General features: G+C 38.3%; 1 protein-coding gene across 12 annotated transcripts in view; it reads right to left on the minus strand.

The window, feature by feature from the left end:
* AGAP1 (ArfGAP with GTPase domain, ankyrin repeat and PH domain 1) overlaps positions 1–24864 on the minus strand; it is a 374152-nt gene that overhangs the window by 208374 nt on the left and 140914 nt on the right. For 11 of the 12 annotated variants that reach the window (XM_071811326.1, XM_071811327.1, XM_065841627.2 and 8 more), the window contains one exon: positions 22379–22513. The exons of the other annotated variant lie outside the window; for it this stretch is intronic. In XM_071811326.1, coding sequence (XP_071667427.1) covers positions 22379–22513 — 135 coding nt within the window. The remainder of the gene's footprint in view (positions 1–22378; positions 22514–24864) is intronic. 12 annotated transcript variants of the gene reach the window in all.

The raw sequence follows: 24864 nt of genomic DNA on the forward strand, positions 1-24864 counted from the left end.
GCCCATCAGAAGTCAATAAAAGGGGTTCAGCATATATCTCCTCAGCAGTGCTGCTGCAAATTCACATTTTCTACATCTTCTATTCCAGAGAAGAAAGCCCTGAAATACACAAAACTTAAAATGTCTGGCACTGAAAACCCCACAGATCCGTTAACTCCCGCTGCCGACATCTTCAGACACAGCAGTTAGGGAGGAAAAAAAACCCCACAGTTAAATGGTTGTGTAGCACCAGAGAAATACACCATAATTGTAAGAACTAACACCAGATCCAGAGAACAGCTATGCTATAATGCTTGTTCAGCCCCAAACCCATTTCTGTGATTACATCTTTGTTAGGACTCAAAAGTGATCACTCATTAGCTGTTTAGTTGTGGTAGGAAAAATCCTTAAACCAACACATTTTGTTCCCACAACCAGATCTATATACAAGTTCACACTGGATTTATGAGCAACTCTGTCAGAGTGTATCTAAAAATATCCAAAAGCAAGATTATTTTTTTTTTTCCCCCAAAAAAGGCAGTACCACCACCATAACTGTTCAGGTAGTTGGGTGGGACCTCTACTGAAAACCATACAGTAATATATATTGCTCTTCAGGAATGTCTGATATAAGCTGTGGCCATACGTAAGCATCTTTTTGCTGTTAATGAAAGCCAACTACTATAATTCATTAACCAATTTAAGACCACTCAAAATCTTCAGATTAATACTGAACTGCTTGTTATTGAGACGTCAGTCCAGAGGAAGCTATACAATTAAAACAAACATTGTTCTATACCATGAGTAGAGAAAGCAAGAAAGTAGAAATATTTTTACCCCAGAGCCTTCAGGTTCCTTCTCATCCCAAAGACGATTCAGTGCTTCTGGATTTAACGTAAATACACTTGCTAAGACATGTTTCAAAGCCTGATGAATACTGACTTCATCTATGTGGCAGATATAAAAAATAATCAAGCTGGTCACGAGCATTTTAACTTTTTTTTTAAAAAATCAATTGCATTCCCTCTACTTTTATATAGTCAATTAAGCTATCAATTTTGAGGGTTTTTTATCGGAAGCCATCTATCTGTAGTATGAAAAGCTAAACAAAATTTATTTGCAAAGTCAAGAACTCTTCTGCAAATAAACAGGGATACGTCAAGGATATTTAGAGTTATAAACCATCAGAATTGATGTTCAGTAAATATTTGGTCTCTAGGCAAGACTGATGGTTATTTCTTACACATTTAAACTTAATTTCACAAGCCAGAATGACTAGAAGCTATATTTTGCTTTAAGGTCTTGTTAATTAAAAGCATGTGAAACTCTTGGGCTGCGAGATGAATAAAATGTCCCATTTTGCAGAGAAAGCTCCCGACTTGAATGCCTCCTCTTCCATGCCTGACCTAGCTCATCACAACAAAATTAACCTTCCCAGCCCCCTGCCCCTTTCATTTCGAATGCCACTTTTTGTTAGTCAAACCACTCGTTCGCAAGCACCCCCCATGAACCTCTCGTGGGATGGTTTATTGGAAGGTCCCATCGAGCGGGGACCCGCGGTGGCGAGCGAGGTTTCGGCATCCCAGCTCGGCACATCTGCATCGCAAACCACCACCAGTTCTGTTTGCACACAGAGAAAAGTTACCCGTACTCTGATTTTTGCTAAACAAAGCTCTCCTGCTCCACTCTCAAGACGCGGGGTTGACTATCAGAGGGCTAAATTCGCCCGTGGGAGGAACAGCAGGTCACCTCCTCTCCCCGAAACCCCGAGCTGCGCCTCCATAATGAACCGACTCCTCTTTGTGCTCCGTTTGGGAGCTAATCACCATTAGAAATACTGTTGCCAGAGTAACTGCTCTGACAGAGTTTTCTTTCCGCGGTTCAAAGGGCTGTTCACACGTCAACTCCTCGCGCAGTGCCAGGCTGCTTCGGCGGGGGCAGCCGGGTCTCTACAATCTCATTAGTGCAGCTTCATTCAAGTATGGGGACAAGAAAAGCAGAGGCCTGGGGGAAAAATACTCCTTACAAGAAGTTCAAGACGTCTCATCTGTCTCCACACCTCTTAGAACTGGAAACACAAAGGTACCTCTGCTTCGCACAATAGATGCCTTGAGGGAAACCTCGCCTAGCCTGAGACCCCATCTCGCCCCAGTTTTAAGACAAAACCCGGAAAATGTCCAGAGGTAACAACAATCTGATCGCTGCTCTGTTTCCCAAAGCGAAGAGAGCTACTCCTGCACCCTTTATGTTGCTTTTTACCCTGGAACACTTGAAATAATAACAGGGAAGACTCCAAGGATGCAATACCTGTAACATCTGGTGATGTTTCTCTTCTCCATTACTACTGGTACAAGAGTATTGCGCATTTAGGAGGTGCAAACAGTCTTCTCAAATTACAACTAATTTAGATCAAAATTGATTTATCGTAAAACCATATATAAGACCATTTATCTCCACTCTGTGTCTGAATATGAATAAACACCAGGTTCAGTTAAAACCTGTCACTTTGTGCAAAGCTGGGAATGCAAGCATTGTGCAGTAAGTTTTCTTCCACTTATTGACAGACAGAAAATAGCTTTCAGTGGAAGCTCGAATGCTCGTGGCTGAGAGAAAAACAACAGAAAGGACAAACACTCATAAATACCTATTTTAACTGCTAAGGGGTGAAAAACAAAAAAATCAGAAAGTTTGCACAGAGGTTACCTTTCATCCTAAAATGCTCACCCACACATCACTTTGAACAACAAACAACACCGTATCTTTGCAGAATGTCTCTGCTCCGTTCACATCACAAACAGCACAAGATGAACATCAGGGCACAAATACTATCGGATATACATGAACTAATTCCTGCAGAAGCCCTGGTTTCTAAAAAATCCCAGTAACTCCAACAGAATCTGGCAGGGAGATGGAGGGGGAAACCAGAAAAAGCATAACTGGTATAACTGATACAGCAACAAAATCACGTTTCACCTGATGAACAAAAAAAAATTTGCTTCTGCCCAAAAACGCTAGCGATTTACTTTCATCATGTGAAAAGCCCTGCCCATGAAAAAAACACTGTGGGAAGCTAAGATATATAGAAACTTACATGTTTTGGCAACTGTGTTTTAGTTTATTATTTCATGTTTACAATAAGTAAGTGTTCAATAAAAATAAATTTATTCCACAATTACATATTACAGGCAAAGCAGTAAAAATGACAAGAGGAAGTACTAACCACAAATGCTTCTGAATGGGAAACATTAATGTAAGTATCCACTATTAAAGCCATTGTGCCTATTTTAAATTCAATCCATTTTTTAACCTAAGCAACTTTTATAGTTCTCCCTTTCAAAGGAGAGCTTGGTGTGCCAGCTGGCACACAACCAAGTACTGGACTCCTATAGCTTTGGGCTTGGATGTAGCAACTGCTTGAGCTACTATTTTTTGGGAAAAAAAGGCCAGTATGTATTTGTGTGCATCCTAAATGTGTTGCCAATACAAACTGAATGTTTTCAACAACTACAGACTTTAAACGGGAGTGAGCAGACTTTTTAACCCAGGTCTTTTCAGTGATGCTGTTCAAGCTGTCGTCCAACCATCAGCCAGTATGAGCACAGCTAAAGCACAACATAGGGCCAGAAATTTCTTAAGCTATTTTCCCCTGTAGAAAGAGTGTGCTGCAAAGCCATACCCATAGAGATGAGTTGTTATCCTGCACTGAACACAAATCCACTTAATGCTCTAACAGACTACAGCAGTACTTGCCGGGATAACCTCTATTTCACATTACAGCGTGACCAACAAGGGTGGGAAAATGAAGTGTGCAGGTACTTACATCTGACCCTGCACAGCAAAAGAGCCAAACTACCTCACCAAAAAATACAAAAAAAAATTCCACTATCTATGATGTGAGGTACCAAAAGCATTAGGAAGTTTTAGAGGACAAAGTGCTCGGTTAACATATCTTCTTAAAACAATTTGATTACATAGATACACGATAACTGCTTTTTTACTACTTGACTAAAACACACTTTACTTTGCAGCACTGGGTGGTCATATTAACCAGAGAGCTTTCACACTTGTCATATTTCCCTGCGCTTCTCAAGCACCGATGCACAATCCGGAAGGAAAAGTATCTCAACACGGCCCTGTGGCTCCCAGGGCAGCAGGGTATTTCACATGGGATGGGTCTCTTACCCAGCCAGAACAAAGTAAGCAGGTAGATGCTGAAAACCACCGTATACATTTCAAGTGCTGTTTTTCTATTTCTGCTACATGAATCTAAATGCTTTTGCAGGTTCAAATGAGAAAAAAAAAATAAAACAAAGATTTCAACAAACCACAGGAGACATGGTACTAAGCAATGCCAAAGCAAATGCAACCTTTGCAGCCTGCAAGTCAAAAGGTAATGTGCTATTAAAAGAGCTGGTTAAGAACATAGGCATCTCAACCACAATTTCACACCATGGAAAGATGAGCAGCAAATTTCCTGCCTTCCCTTCTCTTCCCTTCCTGAACATGTAGTGCTCCCAGTGACAGCAACATTTCTCCCTGCAGCCTGTACCTGTATTCTCAGGACATGGAAGAAACATCCAAGGCTTCTGGAGACTCAGCGACTCTCAGCTTCCCTCACTTTCTCTCATTGTTAAACTGAATTTCTGCATCACTTCGGAAATCACAGTAACACTGCATACTGCTTTCCAAAACCTTTAAAAAGATGTGTTAACTTAGTAATGAGAAATTATCACTCCTACAGGCAGGCAAAATTATGCAAATAAATCTATCTTTTAGAAGTGTTGATATATGTCTGTTGCCACAAGTAAGTTTCTAATAAGGATGCAAAATCCTTCACTAGCTGTGAATGAATACTATACCTTGATAGAGAAGACTGCCTCTTCAATTAATACATTGCCTTGCTTGTGGTATCTATTTTAACATAAAGCTATAACACAGACAAAAGCTTATTTAAGATTAATCTAGTAAGAGCTTCAAAGTTGCTCCTAAAATAGGAAGTTTTAATATAGGATGCAATTCTTAACTGAATTCCCTTTATCTCATTATATTAAACCACATTTATCTCCATTTATGTCTCAATTACCTCATAGGGCTGTTAATTTGTTGGAAATTAAGCTATTGTGTGATTGCTCCTATTACTTGGGGGATTTAAATGCTGACTGTAATAAACAGTTACCTTCAGGATAGAACAAAGTCAATGCTACCCATGTTAATTTTGCAATGAAAATACTGCCAGGACAGCCGAGTCCGCACCTATGAAGTTAGAAAGCAAACTTCTGCAAAACATGAACAAAATGGGAACAGTAATGTTATATACATTGCTTATCTGTTATTAGTCTTCATCTTCTCTAATGTGGGATAGTTAAAACTTTAAGCTATAACCTGTTTTCCCAAAAATAAGACACGGTCTTAAATTATTTTTTGCTCCAAAGCTTATTACTTTTTTTTTTTTTTACACATATAGCTGCCTGGACACTATTTTAGTTGACTTCTTAAATTAACTGTAACTAGAGCTTATTTTTGGAGTAGGGCTTATATTTTGAGCATCCTCAAAAATCCTGAAATCTCACGCTAGGCTTTATTTTTGGGGTAGGGCTTATTTTCAGGGAAATGATGCATAATTGTTTGAAACACCATTTGTATTCTTGTGGGAATGAACAAGCTTCAGAACGAGCTCCAGCTCACCCACAAGAAGAAACATCTACACTGAACATAATGTGCATTACAAAGAAAAGTTGATAGATATATCATCGCTTTATTATATTATTACACAGCCTCCAAAAAACAGCTTTAAGTTGAATCTTACTACTAAAATGCACAGCTCTTCCACCCTACTAAAACACTTTTATAACTCCTCAGACAAAGAGAGCTTCCAAGAACTACTGGGATATTTTGTAATACAAGTAAAAAGGAAATGTATGTACGAACACACATATTTTGTACTGAAAGATGCTGTTTCACGATCACCATATTAAATAAGTTCAGCTACAGTGGGCTAGTTCAGTGTTAATGTTTCTAAAATATTTTAATACGATTCCCCTTAAAATAAATTTAAAACCACATCTTACTGGTAACCTGGGGTTTTTGTGATGCTTTCATTGAAATACACATTTCCGCTCTGGTTCTCATAAAAAACAACTGTTGTTCTTTTACCAGATATGAAAATACAGTTATAAATAAGACTCAGTATTAAATATCTCTAATCAATGCCAATATATATTTTTTCCTCCACAGGTAACTATGATTAACACTGTATATCACTTATTCCCAACTTTGATGCAAATCACTGTCTCTGACATTAGGTTAGCAAAGATGTCAATAAATCTGCTAGACAATCTGGAAAGCATCTGGCATCTAAAGAAATTAAAAAAATAAACTACGTTTTCTTCACTACTAGAATTGTGTTGCGAGTACAAGCATATGGCTTGAGGATTTATAAGGCAAACGCTGTGTTAGACACACAGGTGAAGACTTTTGCACATGGATTTACCTGATCAGTAAATCATGAAGCTCTGTTGATATTTCCATTATGATGGAATCAAGGCATAAAATCTGCCATTTCCCCACACAAAGATACCATTTTAAATACAAAGATTAATAAATGTTGAAACAATAACAAAAAAAAAAAAAAAAAACACCCAAACAAAACCAACCATATGAAAAACAAAACCGGAAATCAGCACATTCAAATACAATGATGTAAAATTGATATGTTTTCTAAAATGCTCATAAATAATTTGGGTTTTAACTATTCTTTAAGATTAAAATTCTTAAACATAATACCATATGTTACATAATCCTATGTTTTGACATAATGAATATGATTAATAAATAAGTCTATGTGCTTAAGAATTTTACCACTTGGCAATCAGTTTCACATTTACATTTTGAAGTGGCTATTTTGTAGGTCATGCTACTGAATGCCAGTTTTCACAGACAATATTTATACTTTCTAAAGATTTAGACACATCCAATAAGCTCCCTGGTAGCACACAAAATGACACAAAATCATAGAAAGCTTCTGGTTACATTAGTGAGAATCAGATATACCCATCCTTGTAGAAAGAAAGAAAGTTATTCACATTTACTGAAGTTCAACTTAACTTATGCCTCATTCGTAGTTCTGTCAGTTCACTTGTGAAGAAAAGATTTTATTAGCAAAAAAGGCCTTTCATTAGAATAATCAATGATTTTTTTTTTAACTGAAAAAAAGAGTTAAAATCGTTTCCTAAAAACCCAAAATCTATGAATGCAGAGCCACAACCGTGCCCCGACATCACAGAGCTCTGTGCTACACAGCACAGCTGGTCTCGAAACAAGGGCTGTATCCCCAGCGTAGCGGAGTGAGAAAAGTAATTTGTCAACAGAAATTAAACATCTTCAAATTCAAAAGTATTGCAGCAGTCCTAAAACTAGCTTGTTTGTAGGCAAGACATGTTGGGAAGCCAGGGCAGGGTTTAGCACCCGCTTCACAGCTCACAACAAGCAGTGTCCATGGTCAGTGATCGCTGCAAGCCTGGGTGACCTGATCTCCTGTTTTGTTCCATCTCAAGATGGTCCACAAACTTTTGACATAAACCCCCTTTCCAGCCTGAACTGTCAGAAGGCAGACAGACTGTTCATCCCTGAAGATCCAAGTATGATGTGTCTGGAAGACAGGATAACATCCAGAATGCAGCTTAAAGGCACTCCAAAGCACAAGCTACACCTTCCACCCTTCTGATGCTCTGTTAAAGCTTAACTCTTCTCGTGGAAAACTACTTAATTTTACTGAGCATTTAAATATCCAGCCTCACTTGTGCTCTCTTACAGCTAGGTATTAACTAAACCAATGAATACTCATGACTTTGGACTGGTATTCTGTGGTAATTTTGTAATATACTTCAAAATCCCTTTTCAGCCAGTACCTGTTTGAAATAACGCAGATATGGCTCAGTCATTAAGGCGGCAGTTTTCTTGTTTCCATGTTTTAACACCAAACTTCACAAAGGCAGAAAAGTTATAATGCCTATGTGTAATCAATCCCAGCATTTTAACTCTAAGTGAAATTATAATTTTTATCCCGTTTTCCAACCATCACACTTTCCCCATCACTGTGTGATGATAATGTTCCAAACTGAAGCTGGATTAATAAAACCATACAACTGAAAGCACACTTCAGTTCTGTAGTCAACACTAAAATAATGGCACGCTATATCTGTCTTTCCCTGCCCTCCCGGCACATCTGACAGACACAGTCATATGGCAGACCAAATACTACAAAGCAGCTGATTTACACGTAGGGGAGTCATCCCTGCTTAGATGAGAACTATTGTGGCATATCATTTGCTGGAAGACCAGCAAACCCCATGACAGCTCTGTCCATTCTAATCAGACTCCTGGGATACATCAAAAACATCATGTTAACTATATAATTTGAATAAATATTACCTCCCTCACTTTAAATATGGATGTTATTCCTCAAGATGTGAATATTCTCCGCAAAACAAAAAAAAAAGAAATCAGGTATCATGTCTCATGGAGAATATTTCCAGCCCCCTGTCTGCTCCCAGACACCAGCAGCTCTGTCTTCAAAGTGTGTTGCATCTGTGGACAAAAGCAGCTTTGTGGGTTTTGAGCTTTACCTGTACACCACATAGTTGTTACCCCTCCCTAGCAGAATTTCTCAAAATAAAAGAACCTGAGGTACTTTTAAGACAATCAAGCTTCACTGTTGCAGCACTGACCCCACGGCACCCAAAGTTGACGAGCTCCTGTATAAAACTGAGTTGCGACGTAAGAACGTAGACACTGTGCAAAGCAAAACCAACAACAACACTGCAGCAACATCCCAAAGATGCACAAATACATCACTGTTTCTGAGCATGTTATACACGTTCTTCACCATCAAAATCAAGAAACACAACAATGTTCTTGGAATTTAAAGAAAAACCTTCTTCATGACAAGCCATCGAGGCTCTCGATAAGGTTAAAACAAAACACTTCAGCTGATTAGCTTCTTGTCCACTGAGCCATCAAAATCCACCTCTCAGACTTCATAATTCCCATTAGAATAACAGCTAAACTTATTGTTACCAAGATTGCTGTTTCACTCGCAGTTCAAATAAATGCCGTTCCAAAAACCATCTGCACAAGTCAAGTAGCAGATGTAGAGTCATCTACTCAGTTTCTAAAGGCTAAATTATTTGTTTTTGTGGGTTTTATGCATACTCAACTGTCACAAAAGCAGCAACCTACCAGAATAGAAGTATCACACAGCATTTAACATAAATCTCATAAAACATATAAGCCCCCCTTTTGCACTTTAATCATTTGCTAACAGTTACAATAAGATTGTATTAAAAATTTAAACTGCCCTACTTAATGCAATTTACCTTCAAAGGTCCATTTCCAGAGAATGAAGTCGAATGATATAAATGTCGAACACTTGATCAGATTTATTGCACTGAAGAATATTTCTCTTGATACAGATCTGACGAGTGAAGGCTAATGGCTTTAGTTTTATTACTTTTTAAGCACTTAATGGGAAAATTTAGACATTTTCACAAGACTAAGCTTCAGCAAGAATGGTACATTTACAGAATGACAGCACAGAAGAAAGCTGTGTGATCTCTTTAGAGATGACCGGTTCAACAGTGCTATTAACGGAGAGAATAATGTAAAGTATTTATCCAGATAATTTGTCACACAACAGTCAGGCCTGAATCCCTCCCTGCTAAACAGGGACAGGGAAGAGAAACAGAAACCGCTGATTATGGTCAAATTTCTCTACTGAATCAGGGCTAAAATGCACAGTCCTAGAGGAAGACAAGTGAAGTCCCACTGAGGTTGTAAAATAAGGAGTTATGTGATGCTGCTATAGGTACAAATTAATGGGTTCCTGCAGGTGATCTGGGGACACACACTCGTTATCCAAGCAGTGGCAGATAACAGAAATAACCCACTAGCCTCCCCCCTTCCCATTCCAACCATGTTTTCCATAAACATGAAAAGTACTTCCAAAATACTATGAAGCAATAGTTTTGTTTGTCCAAAGAGACTTTTTTTTTTCTTTAAACTGAAAGACAGCTGGGAGTCTTCAGATTTCAATTAATGTCTAGGTACTTATCCAATCAATCATCAAGTGCTATAAATTTCCTATATTTCTCATTAGTTACACTATTGCACAGCTTAAATCTAAACATACCTTTCCTTGAGACTGTAAATTATGATGCATGAGACACAAGCAACTGTATCAGCCACCAGAAAAGGCATAAATGATGAGAGCAAGTCAATTGTATATATGCTAAACTGAAGCTGATTTACTCCTTGCATGTTTTTTTAATACAAAAGTATCACCAATGGAAGCGTCACTAACACACTACATCTCTTGGAGTTTGCATATATGACTTGAAACTAGTAATGACCTGTCTTTATTAATATTAACAAGTTTTATGCACAAAATCCAATTTTCTATGGAAAAAATATTTCTTCAGCACCTGCCAATAGTATTATTTCATTAAGTGCAGACAGGCAAAGGTTTTTCATTAAGCTCTAAATTTAAAATTGGTTTTGTGACTCCAAAAGCCATCTTCAGCCTCTTCAAAAGGCACGTGGTGAGACACTCCAGAAGGTACCTAACACAGCAGTACCTTGTATGCTTAGAAATCTTGGGGTTTATTATACTGAAATGTAAAAGAGTATGTATCCATACATTTATTAACAAAAATCTATCAGCTTTTTAGTCTTATATCACCTTTATGAGGCCTGTGGCAGTGGGTGCTGCTGGCTCCAGTGGTGCAGCGCCCTCCCCTTGCCCAGCATCACTGGATCTCACCCCAGTGTCTTAAGGCAACTACTAAGGTAACTATTCCTACATTTATATAGTCCTAAAATTACATTCTGCCCTTTGAAGGCAACCATGAGGCTGATGTGGCCCCTGGTGAAAATGAGTTTGACACCACTGTCTTGGAAGAAGCTCTAAAGAAAATTAAGTCTTCAATCATGCAAGTAGGTGTAAGGCACAAAAGAAATTAATCCCAGTAAGAAGTCTGTAAATTAATTTGGACAAGGCAAGAACTTTTGGTTAAACTGTGATGCCAGCTGGGTAAGAACTGCAAAACATCAACATACTGGCACGGAGTGGCTGGCAAAGATTTTCCATTTCTCCACAGAGATTCCTGAGTCAATGCAGCGTTTCCCACCAAGCAGAACAGAGCGCTTGACACGGATGACTGAAAAATGCTCAAAAACTCCCTGCCTTCTGTTTCTATCTGTGTAAGATTTGTTAAAAAGTTAATTCAAAGTTTTGGAAGTTACAGGAAACTTTCATTCAAGCACTATAAATCAGCAGCCAAATGGAAAAAAAACAAACAGAAGGGGAGGGGGTGCAAAAAGAAACCCAAACAACAGCAAACTGCAGGCCAAAGCAAACAGCTTGGCTACTTCACATTAGCTTCCAATTATCAGCAGATAACAAAGTGAAGTCAGACATGCCAAGTGTCAGTGTACCCATCAAGAAACTACTTCTTGCCCCATCCCAGTCCCCCTCCACATCACAGGCAGTTCAAATGAGGAAGAAAAAAGCTCGTAATGGCAAAATTTGCGTACCGTACTTGGTATTTCGATCATCTCTTCCTTACACATACTCCACATTTTTAAGTCTAATACTGATGGAGGACAAGTTATTGATGTGGCATTTGCAGTAGCACAAACTATTTCTTGACTTGGCAAGAAAAGGACAAGCACATTACATGAACCAGTTGTCAGCATCGGGACAGGCAGCAACAGCCAAGAAAGCACAGGTATTGTAACCCCAGACTCTCAAAATGCTTTATTAACCAGGGTGCACAAAAGGAACAACCAGTTGGTATCAAATAAACTTGCCAGAGTCTCTGATTTCCATAATCCCTTAATAAAACTAGTCGAGCCCCTGTGGCTGGCAGTTGCACTTAATAGTTGGGATAATTTTCCTAACAGTCTCATCCATCTGCCAACTAACTTTCCAGCTTACTTCTTAAAACAAAATGGAGCATGCATTGCGCAGAGAAGTATACATGGGTCACAGGAAGCTTGTTACCTCTGGAAAGACAAAACGAATGAAATATCAACATATGTAAAGAGAGGCTATTCAAAATGTAGTTATATATTCTACAGACTTATCTCCACGTTGTACAATACAATGCTATGCTGTGTTTTCTGTTTTCCACAAAATAGTAACTAGATGGTAAAAGGGACAGAGGCTGGCCATGCTGCTTTGGGGACACGCTCTGACACAACTCAACTAAGGAAAATAAACAAAGGGGCTTGATATAAGTGAACAACATTGATTTACAAAATACACATTAAAGATAGCATTACCCCAAATACCTGGGCATTATTAAAATAACCAATCAAACAGAACAACAAGTTGTCATATGTTCAATAGATACTTCTAGCTTTATCAAAAGATTCGGGATACCCAGATACGAACAGTTCTCCTAGCTCACTACTTGAATACTGCATCCAACTAACACTTATGTCCCTGAATAAGCATCACAAAATACCCTGACTTGGTGACTAGCAGTAAATAAAGTTGCCTGTTAAGCAACTCACTGTTTAAGATTGGTCAGCACATGGGCCAATCCTGTTTTCACAAAACCTGAAATTAAATGAGCAGCTTACAGACAGAACTCACTATGCATTTACTGTTGATGAAAATCACATTATGAGATTGATGCGAATGCTTTTTTTCCTAGGTGGGAAGAAGCAAAAATTCCACTTTTCAGAGGAACAAGTTTCCTCCTGCAACACCAGGGACTTACCACTGCAAGCAACCTCATCAGATCAAACTTTGAAGTTAATTGAAATGCAATTAGTTTAAGGATTCTCTATTTTATATGGAATGAGCAAAAAACCATGCATTTTAAACTCAGTAGCAGTGCCAGACGGTTTTTGGCATAGGAATTCAGAAGACTGACGCCCGCACTCCTTCTGCCTTACTACACACACCATCCCATACATTTGTGCAGGCTTTAAACTCTGAATACACCAGTGTTAATCCCAGAGAAGCAAACATTTTCAGTAGGATTTGCATATGCATATGGCTTAGTTGAAAGGGAGCGATTTGCAATGCATTTCGGAAATCCCTTTTGAAGAACAATCTATGCTAATAATAAACTTTGATGTTTAAAATGTGTTTGTTACAGAACAGAGAACATTACAAAAGGATTATGTTTATTACACCAGTTTCAAATGTTTGATAGCTCAGACAAAAGCATTCCTTTTATTATAAGAGGAAAAAGCAAACTACTCTCCTCCATAGATGTTACTAAATACACTGCAAACACACCCAGGAACAGCCAACAGTTACAGAAACTAAGATATATAAATGTAATAGCAGCATTTTGATAGATTTTTGTTTGCCAGCTCAGATCAAAGAGCTTCGGGAAGCCGTATGCCAGAAATAAATACATAAGAGCAACAATTATTCTCTGGAACCTCAAGGGGTGGTTAGAAACACCACAGAACAGCGCCCGGCACGGTTGCTGCTCCAGGTGAAGTCAGATTTTCCCCACGGGACTCCCCAGGTTTGGCATTGCCTCCTACCTTTGTTCTGACAGTCTGTACGTTCTACCCTGAGCACGGGTTTTGTTTCCAGGTATTCCAAAACATGCTGGCGATGCTCTCAGCAGGCTGGTTATATTCTGTCAGCCAATTTTACAGTAAGGGATGGGAGGTATTTTCCTTTGCATCTGTCTCGAGACAAGTCATCTTGCCTGTTAGCTTTTATTCTTTCACTCCCCAATGCTAATGCACTACTTGTGTCAAAAAAATTGAGGTTAAATCTACAAAAGACAGCTTACATCAATGACCAAGGGTCAACATGCTAGGGATAATTAAAGAACTCAAGCTTTGGACATTTCATGCTACCCTCTGTATCCGAGAACCTGTTGGACATGCTGCACACAACACATGCTGTAAGGCAGCAGATGAGGTGTTAACACGTTTTAAGATCTGTCAATAAAAATTTAAGAAGAAAAAATTTGATTAAGTAATCACACCGTAATATAGAGCAGGAAGAGTACAGACCTGCCAGCAAGGCGGACTCCCCCAAAATGCAGCAAATGAGCCCCAGTTTGGACAGGCCCCTTGGAAATCAGACAGATGCAAGTAAGAAAAAGGCTGTCACTGTAATAAAGAAAATGTAAACAGAGCTCATGCTCTGCTGAAGCCCCTTTTGGTCCTGATCTAACCTTGTGGTCAGCTCCACCACCCTTTATCATGGCATCATTAGTGACCGCAAAAGTGAATCGTCTCCCTAACAGATATAACCAAGCAGTATTTTTTTTTCTCTTTTTTTAAATCCTCACATTTGGATGCACTCCCCACAATTGAGCCCCGTTAGCAGCTGTGCTGTTACTGTGTTACTCTCTATGCAATCACTTTGCTGTTCAGGTCACTTGGCTCAAAAAGAACTGCAGAAATTGTCGCTGCTCTTTTCAGCTTCTGTGACCAGCTCCACCAGGAACTGTAGCAGGACAAAATTTAGCAGAGGGATGTTCTTCCATAATTTAACCTCTGTCAAGATGACATCTGACTTACTCCTACTCTGGTTTTGCTTTTTTCCTCTATTGAGAATAAAGCTCTGCGAGATGCAAGACAATTTAGCAGCAGTGATATTTTCCCAAGGTACTAAACACAACAGCAAGACAAAGGCGGAACACAGACGGTAAAACTACAAAGTTGGAATAGATTGGAAATTAAAATTTAAGCACAAAAAAAAAAAAAAAAATCAAAAGCATGTTTCCACATGATATTAAAAAACACCATGTCTTCAGAGGTATCTGCAATACTCTAGATTTTACAGAAGCAGTAGTTGATTGCTATAGATTGGACATGATACTTGATGCTTAAGAAAAATATGAGAGCAGAAACTGTCATTTTTCAGACATGCTTACAAAAAATGAACACAAGCTCCACTTCTGGAGAAAGAACAATCATGGTCCTTCAGATTAGTACCCGTGTTCACATTAGCAAATAGAATGAAAATTTAATCTATGACTGCAATACAGACATTACTGACACATATATATATTCAATAGTAATTTTTAATATTTGATGGAGGACAAATTAATACAAAATTCACATTTTATTCACAGTACTGAATGCATAAGCAGATGAGGCAGAACACATCCAGAAACAAAAACTCCAAGTTTACAATATCAGCTGTAGAAAAGATAGAGATTTTAAAACATAAGGAATTTCCAAACTTTCTCCCTCTGCCAGAATTTGTTTTCTCTTCAGTTTTTGGTGTTAACGGAACACAATTCCTAATTGCTTGCAAGACACTCTACGAATGTGCTTGTAACTTCTCTCTCAAACATAACTTATACAATCCTACAAAATGCACTGCTTATTCCTCTCACCCTCAGGTCTATCGCCAATAAAAAGCGATTGACTACCAAACAACCACCATGGTGCCTGTCCTAGGATTTTTCTTCAAGTTTGCATTCAATGATATAAACCTACTGGACCAATCCTGAATCTTCTTATTCTTTCATATTTTGATGAAGTCTATCACCATTCTTGTTGCCATACAGTGAAGAACTTGCATGTGATTATTTAAGTCTTTCATTTATTGGGGTCTTCAGAAAATACAACAGCTGTCACCTACTCCATAACATGAGTAGATCTGCATCACCACCATCTTCTACATTTCAAGTAAGGTGTCTTACTGCATGTACTTCAAACTAAGACTTAAACAAAGAGCCATAAAAATAACCCTATAGCATTTGGAAGTCAAATGAAAAGTTTTGCACATAGTATAGCGAATGATACCCTTACCGTACCCATAAACTAAATCACCCTGGACCTTTTATTAGCAATACACAGCACAAATCAGAGCACTTCTGAAACGCTGTACCCTGCACTGCGCCTCCTGATCCCACCCGTTAAGTTCAAGAAAGAGAAAAACAGCTGCAAACATCATGTCAGGCTCTTGGGCTGACATACCAAAGCACCCTCACAGAACCACATCAAGGCCTTAATTTTATCTTCATTTACACACCAATGGGTGCTTAAAATGAACCGCGACTGTGGGTTTGTTGCTTGCAAAGATTACATCCCTTTTACTTCTCCTTCCTAAGAAAATAACTAAAATACGAATATCTGGACGTAATACAACCAAAAAGATGTTTCCCGGTATTGCTGCAGCACGGGGGAGGGTGTCAAGAGTTTTCCAAGGCTGATCCAGTCCACCTTTGACTGGCTGAACTAATGAGTAATGCAAGCCACATGTCACTTAAGATGCTGCCCCACAGGTCTCATCTGCACCTTACGGAAACAGAGGGATTTCCAGTGCTCTGTGCTCGGCTCCCACTGCCCCAGTCTACCACTCCCAAACTGGAGAAGCCTTTGGGTCATATCTAGTGCAAGAATGAATATTGCCTCTTCCTAAAATAGCTGTCAGCAGAACAGGACTGCGACTTTATTTACTTCCCATTAGACTGATTAACATTTCCTAATGAAAATACAGCTATAAAAGCTGACTTGATAACACTGATAGCAAGTGACAGCTTTTCCCCGCAATCCAGTTGTACAAGGATTAATTTGTCATCTTCCGTTCCTTAATGTAGAATTTAAACTTCGAGGTATCCTTTTAGACACAGTTGTTCAACATAATATCAGAAGTATTATTCAGAAATAAAATATTTCTGGTAAATGTTTACACACAGTAGACACAGTCTAGACCATAATAAAAGATCAGTTTAATTTGCAAATAAAGTATCCAAAACCAACGGCAACAGCACAGCACCAGAGCTAAAGGTCCAAACTGAGAGGCAGCAATGGTTGTCTGCCATTATCTACCTGCAACTCCTGCCTCAATATTCGTAGGTTTATTGCTATTTTGGATATTTTTATTTCAAAATTCACGTGTTACAGCCATCCATAAAAGGTAAAACCTCCCAAATCTGCGTTTGATGATTTGGGTAACAGATACGTACAACCTACCATACACACAACAGAACGGGCTTATTTGTGTTTTTACCTTCTCCCCTGTTTAGAAGCCAAAGTACTTAAAAAACCAAACAACAACAGCAAAAAAACCCCAACACGCTACCACACACACAACAAAACCAAGCAACCAACAAAAAGCCAACCCCACCTAAATAAACCCCAGCCCTAACCAATACATTTTGCCTAAGAAAGACATGGCAGCAGCAATGTCACCTGTGGTATTCAAGACAAATAAGTTGCATTAAAAATCTTCCACCGAGTGCATTTTCCCAGGATGTGATTTGTCTGGCAGCATCTTAGCAGGGAGACTCTAGACCTTGACATCACAGAAATCCCTTCCCAACAAGCTTCACCAGTAACATACACACACGCGCGCGTATATTTGTATACATATATATATATATATACACACTCAAAAGAAATCCAGTTCTATGTATTGTTGCAACCTACACAAGTGGTTCAGGCTGCAAACCCTTAAGATTGGCTTAATCCGCCAAAAATTAAGAAATTTTAAAGACAGAATACTAACATCAGTAGGTTTTCATCATTTTGCCTTACACATGCAGAGCTACAGTGGTAACCTCAGCAAGACATAGGAATTCCACATGGAAAGTTTACTCTGAATGATGTAAATATCTTCTACTTTGGACCATGAGCAGGCGCACGACCAAAGCAAACTGCTCTGAATTAAAATTAGACTCAAACTCTTTTGTTTCACACCCAGTCATGCAAGCTACACTGATGGTAAGAGTTTATCCTTGAAATATTTGAACATTTGCTTTTCCTTTGCAACGTCAGAGAATTGCAGCGCACAGAGTTAAATGGGTCAAAGGAAATCTGAACATGAAGCAGGGAAAGATGTGCAATTATGAATACATCATGAACAAAAATAAAAGCAATTCTTATGCATTAATGGTACATCAAGCTAATTCAAGAAGGCTAAAATCATTAAAAAGGCATCCTGGGGCAGTACACAGTCATTACAATACTGTGCTGACAAGAAATATTAAAATAATCATTTCCAATGCAATTGATAAAATCCATTCTGATAAGCAGGAAAAAAAGAGCCCCTAACTCTTAATTGGGAAATCTGAATTAAAATGGATTTTATTAGCATTTGATCTTATTTTTAAAACTTAATTCCCAACTGATGATTCCGAATTCCAAATATCAAACGTTAAAAACGAATTTACTATCCTCCATCGTTGCGCACATTATTAAGCTAACTGGAATTTTTGTTTTTTTATTTCATACTGAAATTCGGGGCCTGCTCATGCAGCTCCAGCTTCAAACAGCATCAGAGATCAGACTCAGGAGGGACAACGCTGAAGGCTGAAACCAGCCCTCTAAAATGTTCCAAATCCTGCTTCATGTTAAGAACAGCCAATTGTCACAACACAGGATGCTTGAACACTTACCGCTCTTAGAAAGTTACAAGATTTATCCCACTACTGAAACACTTAAATTTGTCCAGTATTATTAGAGTATCAGAAAACGAGTGATTCATCACATGCGCATTCCAAAGGACTATGAATAACCATCCTGACAACTACTGTTTATAAGTTACGGTCTTCAGCTTCTTAAAGCATTAAAAACCAGTTACGTAAAAATACACAGTTGTACATTAACTACACATCAGCCTTCATTAAAAGTTTCTGCAGACAAAAGTGAAATATTATCATAAAGCAGTGTTTGCATTACAAAAGATGAATCTACAGACTCCACGATCTTAGAACCTAAATGATGCTATGATTCTATGCTCTGTTACCATCAATAGTGAGCTTATCAACTCTAATGAAGCATTGAAACGTATTTGGATTTAACTAATGAATAAAGCAGTGTTTTAATAATAATAATTCAAGTTAAATTATTCTACCACTCAACTGTGAGTAAAATAGGAAATGAGTTATAGTATACAAAAGCCATAATCAATGACCACTAACAGAGTTCAGTGGATGCTTGTGGGGAAAAATTAGGAATCCAATTTCTAATGTGTGTGCAATGAAAGAGTAAAACATTCTTTGATCTCATTTCCAATTTCTTCACCCAAAAGGTAGAAAACAGAAACAATAAACTAGATTTTAGAAAAAACTTGTGAAACAGCACCTTTTGTAACAAAACTACTAATGGGTATGTTAAAGAAAAGTCTGCTGTAACCAGGACTGGGAACAGATGGATTTGGACACTGGAAGTTTACATTTAGTTTCAGATTTACCAACTCACTGGCAATTCAAACCTCCTGAAAAAACAGAAGAGGGAGAACAAAGTGTATTTGAACTACAAACTTCACACGTAAATGATGGCTGATGCAAACCACTGCATAGTGTTTGACTTGATTAAAATAGGACTCGTTGTATGCAAAGTGAGAGCACTAAAGCTAACATGACTAAACCAAACCCCATCTTCCCCTATTGCATCCACAATATCCACATTTTCAGAAAAAGGAGCTTGGAACATCTAAACACTGAGTAAAACCTATACCTAGTGACTAAACCCTATAGCTAAATTCCGAGAACAGATATCCATCCAGCTGGGAACAAAGCCTAGAAACAATTTCAATATACAGAAACCTGTCTTAATGAGTGTAGTAGCTCCATACCTTGTATACAGCTACTAACTCGTCAATAAATATTTTTCTTTAGATATAAACAATTGAAAAAACCCCTGTCTTATGCCTTCATCTATTAATGAACATTTTTGTAATGCAAAAATCAGTCTATACCTCTCTCAAATGTACTGAAAAACACACTGAATTTAGGCCAGCTGCTGGCACTGACTCAGGGTTACCTCAAAATAATAAGAAATGCTTAAGAGCATACTGGGTGAAGAACGACTTATATCCTGTTCCTCGTCCCCTCAGCCCTTCTTTTCCTTGTTCACTGACAGTATTTACATCAAGATGTGGTTTTTTTTCAAGTCGGACTAGGCTTTCTGATGTTGGATAATCAGCTCCATTTATTCTGGAGAGGATCTGAACATGAAGCGAAGTTACGAGCCAACGGTGTGTGTGGGGCTTGCTTTTGAGTAAAGAAGAGCTCAGAAGTCCCTTGAGGGGTGAAGAGGGAGTCCCCCAAGGGTTGTATTCAAGAATTCCCTTGCATCAAAACAGAAAAGAAAAAAAAAAAAAAAAACCAAAAACATAAAACCCCATGGCTACAGGGTCAAACTCAGACAACCATGCAGATATTTGTCTCCCTTGATGAAGAAAGGGCCCAACTCTTTTAGTATAACACCACGCTGAGCCAGCAATGTCAAGTCACAAGCCACTGCGGGGAATTTTTACTGGATTCCACCAGGTGTGGTTAGGTACAGTTTGTATTTCATGCCATACAATGAAGTTGGAACAAAATTGGAGTGTGTGTGTAAAATGTGCATACATTTAATGATATAAGCTTTTATTTCCTATTCAATACAATTTCACATAACCTGTTCTTTGCCAGAAAGTGAAAAAAGCCAAGTTATTCTCATTAGTCCAAGGTTTTCCCAGCATTAATTGTCATTAAGGCAGTGGTGACATCAGTTCAGCCCCAAGTGACAGCCCTCCCCACCGTTCCTCCTACCTGCCCACAAATCAGACAATATTTCACATCCTTTTTCTAAAGGAAAGATAATTTAGATGTTCTTTCCAAACTTCTCTACTTCTACTCCTTGCCATTCAATGGTGCTCTGTATATGGCCTGTATGAACCCTCCGAGGAAGGGGGTAAAACACATTGTTACGCGTCCATTCAACTGGAACATGCTGGATTTGCACCAACCAGGCGTCCTGTGATCGAGCACTCGCTCAGAACAACTTGCACTGCTCATTAACACCTCCTCATTTAATGGGGTTAAGAAGTTGCTTTGTCTCCTGCTGAAATAAACAGCAAAAATTATCAGGAACTGGATTCGCTCCCAGACGTCTCTGGCGACTGTAACACATTTATACAGAAACATTGCTAATCCGATTAGTTGGCAGCTACTAAACACTTGGTTGACTGCCATGTAGGTATACCAAAACCTTGGTATTTCTAAAACACATGATCTTTGTCAATACTTTTTACTTAATACTGAAATTTAGCAGAGACACAAACAATCCTCCTGGAAGTTTACAAGTTTGTAAACCAATTAGCTTTTTGCCAAGATCCACAAACACCATGACTTGGAATATATACTTAAAAATCTAACTATAGCTAGGGCTCAAAAATAAAAGTATTAATAAACTCTATTGGTTCTTTGAAACTCATATTCAATATAGAAAATCCAGGCAGCGACAACAGCAATTTCTGCAACTAACTCAAGAGAAAACTGAGCAAAGCACAAAGATACAGTAGTAAATGTTATTATCTAAAATCCTACTACCAAGATGGGTAAAAACACCCTTACTTGTAATTAAGCCTGGCACAGTGCATGCCAGTGTTTTCTGTTTAAAAATATGAATGTTTTGCTTGCTTTTTTCCCAATTCAGAAATTTGTATGTTTTGTGCTTATTAAAATCTTTGCTTTCTTTGTCCACATTTCTGATACATGCTGGTTTGACAGTGTCTCACATAACCACAGACAGCACAGGTCTCTGCAATGAAGAGCTGGCAACAAAATAAACCCCAGAACGAATTGAGAAATATTTCAATATAATTAGGAAGGTTTTTAGAGGCAGAAGAACGGCCGCTAGACAACCATGATGAGAATACAGCAAAGCCCCAAGACACCTGGATGAATTTCCACTAGAGGGTGCACAAAGCCCATCTCATACAGCAACGACCAAGTTCAACATCGCTTCTCCAAGGGGTAACTGTTCCACAATCGTTACAGATGGTCAGAAAGAACTGTAATTACTCAGGGTTTTTTTGAGATGATAAACAATGATCCTAAATACCTTCTACAAGGCAAATTTGAACATTGCTGCTAATTATGCTTTAAATCACTGTTAAGTAGCCAACTTTAGTTCTAAACCCCTACACACAACTGTCAACTTTTAACACTCCATAAATGCCATGTGTTACTTCTCGTGGTTACTCTGTTCCTATTGATTTTCTCAATTTAATCTGAATTTCTCAAGTGTGGAAGACAATTTTTAACTACTTTGCACAAACAGCCTCTCAACTTCTCCATGAGCACTAAAATAAAACAAAGAAAACTTTGCCAAAATAATAAAGCAGTCACTGAAGAAAACTGAAAAATAGATAAAAGACTAAAACCAGCTTAAGATGCTTAAGACTGAAGGTGCTGATATGGAATACAACAGTGTACATGTGCTGTGATCAGCATAAGGAGCCCTCGACTTCACTTAATATAATAGAACAAATCCCTTAAAACCAGCATTTTCATTAACGAAACATTAACGAACGCTTGCAAAACAGGCAAATACTATCAGACATTGGTGGTTGTTTAAAAAAACAGCTAGAGTGTTGTGCGAGATGCTGGATGCAAAAAGCAATCGTTACCATCTTGGAAGACTCTCTCCACATTGAGTCCGTAAGTAGCACAGGTTTCGTAGTAAGTGCATCTCTTCAGATCATTCGATAACTTCCTCGCTCTGGCATCGTCTATGACACGTGGATTACTGGAACTTATAGCATCTACAACAACAGCAGGGGGGGAAAAAAATACATATTTAAATATAATTTGAAAACATCTCGTAATTGCCAGTGTCCTAGCAGTGAACTGAAGTACAAATCATGAGACTTCAAGAACTTTTAGGAAATAACAGGGGTGCACATCACTCCAGTTTTATACTTTGTTATCAAAATTACCCACACACGGATTCTAAAAATCAGAAAAAAACAAAAAGGTTTTTGGTTACCTTAGAATACATTGAGGACACTAACTGTAAAAAACACAAAATCACCTGAAAGAACATGGGTTCTGATGCAAAATACACATAGAAATACAAATGGCTGGTAAAAAGAAATGTCAAATTATTTCTTTAGGCCTCCTATAAATATCAGCAGTGGATTACAAGTAACCTTCACCTGTAGAGCGTGAAGCACAAGATATGACATGTTTGTAAGGACAAGAACATGGGGGGAGAAATGGTACCAGGTGTAACTGTAACACTTGGGGAAAGCAGGGAAACCACTGAAGTTGCGTGAGAGATGCTTCTCTTACAAGAATATAAAAACAAACAAAAGAAACCAACACAGCCAAACAAAAGTCAATGAACCAAAACAAAACAAACAGAAACAAAAACAAGCAAAACCCAAACAAACAATTAACTAAACCAAACAAAAACCCAAAATGACCTGGCAACACTAAGACACCTGGGAGAAAAAAATAATCACGATGGGCAAATAAGAAATAATAAAGTCATACAGGACTGCGATTATCATGTTGCTAAAAATCTAGAGTCCAGCTCCTCCTCACCTAACTCCCCTGGATGCTTTTTTCGGTCCTTCTGATTTTTTAGGCTGGTTCTCTCTGCATTTTGCCCCAGCACAGCCAGTGGTGCAGAAGTAGGAGGCAGAGCGGTCAGGGCAGACACTTGCTAGTTTACTGTGAAACGCAGTTTTTGATATAGTCACAGCATACACAATGACCTGGCTGCCAAGTCACAGCCAAGACTGAATCCTCAAACCTCGATGCAAAGGCACCCAGGAGACATTGTGTGAACATCCTGCACAGCCAATAAAAACAATCTTTTTCTAAACATATAATAATACTTTGTACCTCTCTGCAAGAGCTACCTTTCACATGTGCTTTTTAACACAAATTTCCAGAGTTTATCTATAGGAGTTGAAAAAAAACTTTACACTACAAAAGAAATAACAACCCCACTAACACACGAAGGAGGAGTTTCTTCATTGCTGCTCCATCACAGCAGAGAATTATGCAAAGGTTATACTGCTTCACTATTTATACAGTGATAATGATAGGAACAAATCTTGAAAAATGATTTGTTTTTTTCTTTTCTTTTCTTTTTTTTTTTTTTTCCCCAGGAGTATCATCGTAATTCTTAGCTCTGGAAAGAAAAAAATAAAATATATGTATATACACACACACATATATAAACACACACACACATATATATTCTTGTAAGGTGAGATAGTCGTACAACCTGTTCCACAAAACACTGCAGCTACCACCTTACCAACACCAGGCACCAGTTTCAGCAGTTAAGAGCTGCTCAGAATGTTTTCCTAAAAACCTTGTATTTTCCATGGCAGCAGAACTACCTTCGTTCTTTGGAAAAAAAAAAAATCATCCCTTTAACATTAGCACAAAGTCAGTGCCTACTGCAATGCTGTATTTGAGGCTCAGTTCTGGGCATGACATGGCCATACTTCAAGTCATTATCGTTACTTTCTCATGAGATCTAATTAATAAAACCAGAGCAGTTATGTGGAACATTAACAGCAGATTTTGTTTTTAATCAGCAGAGGGCGCTGAAAACATTTAACCAGAAAGGAATTGATTGATAAGCAACACCATGGCTGCAAAAAGTGTGATTTCTGAAGCAAACTCAGTGCTACGGCCTGGCCTGTCACAGGACAGTGACGCAGAGGAGAATGTTTGGACTCATCAGGCAAGTGCTGACATTTTGGGAGATAATTCATTTCACAGTTCGTTCCAAGAATAACAGTCAAAACTAACAAGCTGGATGTCAAACAGCTTTATTTCAAATATATTTTTATAAGGTATATTTATATATTTAATATATTTCATTTCACTGCACAGTTTGACAGTTGATGTAGTCAAAAAGCTGTGTTTTCTTCTGATGCTTATTCCCAGAACTACCAGTATCTTCAGTCACGTTTTTAAAAAGAAATCCTCTTTGTATCAGTACTGCAACAGAAAACAAATTTTGAAAAAGTTCTGCCTTTTCTTTGAAAAGTTCCTTTCTGGTAATAACTGGAATGAAATGGGAAACCATACCCCAAAGTGCCAGAAGTGCAGAAACGAAAGCACCTCACGGAAATGTTTCCCTGTCTCC

Source organism: Patagioenas fasciata, chromosome 7 (assembly GCF_037038585.1).
Source record: "Patagioenas fasciata isolate bPatFas1 chromosome 7, bPatFas1.hap1, whole genome shotgun sequence".
In the NCBI taxonomy this organism is placed as follows: domain Eukaryota; kingdom Metazoa; phylum Chordata; class Aves; order Columbiformes; family Columbidae; genus Patagioenas; species Patagioenas fasciata.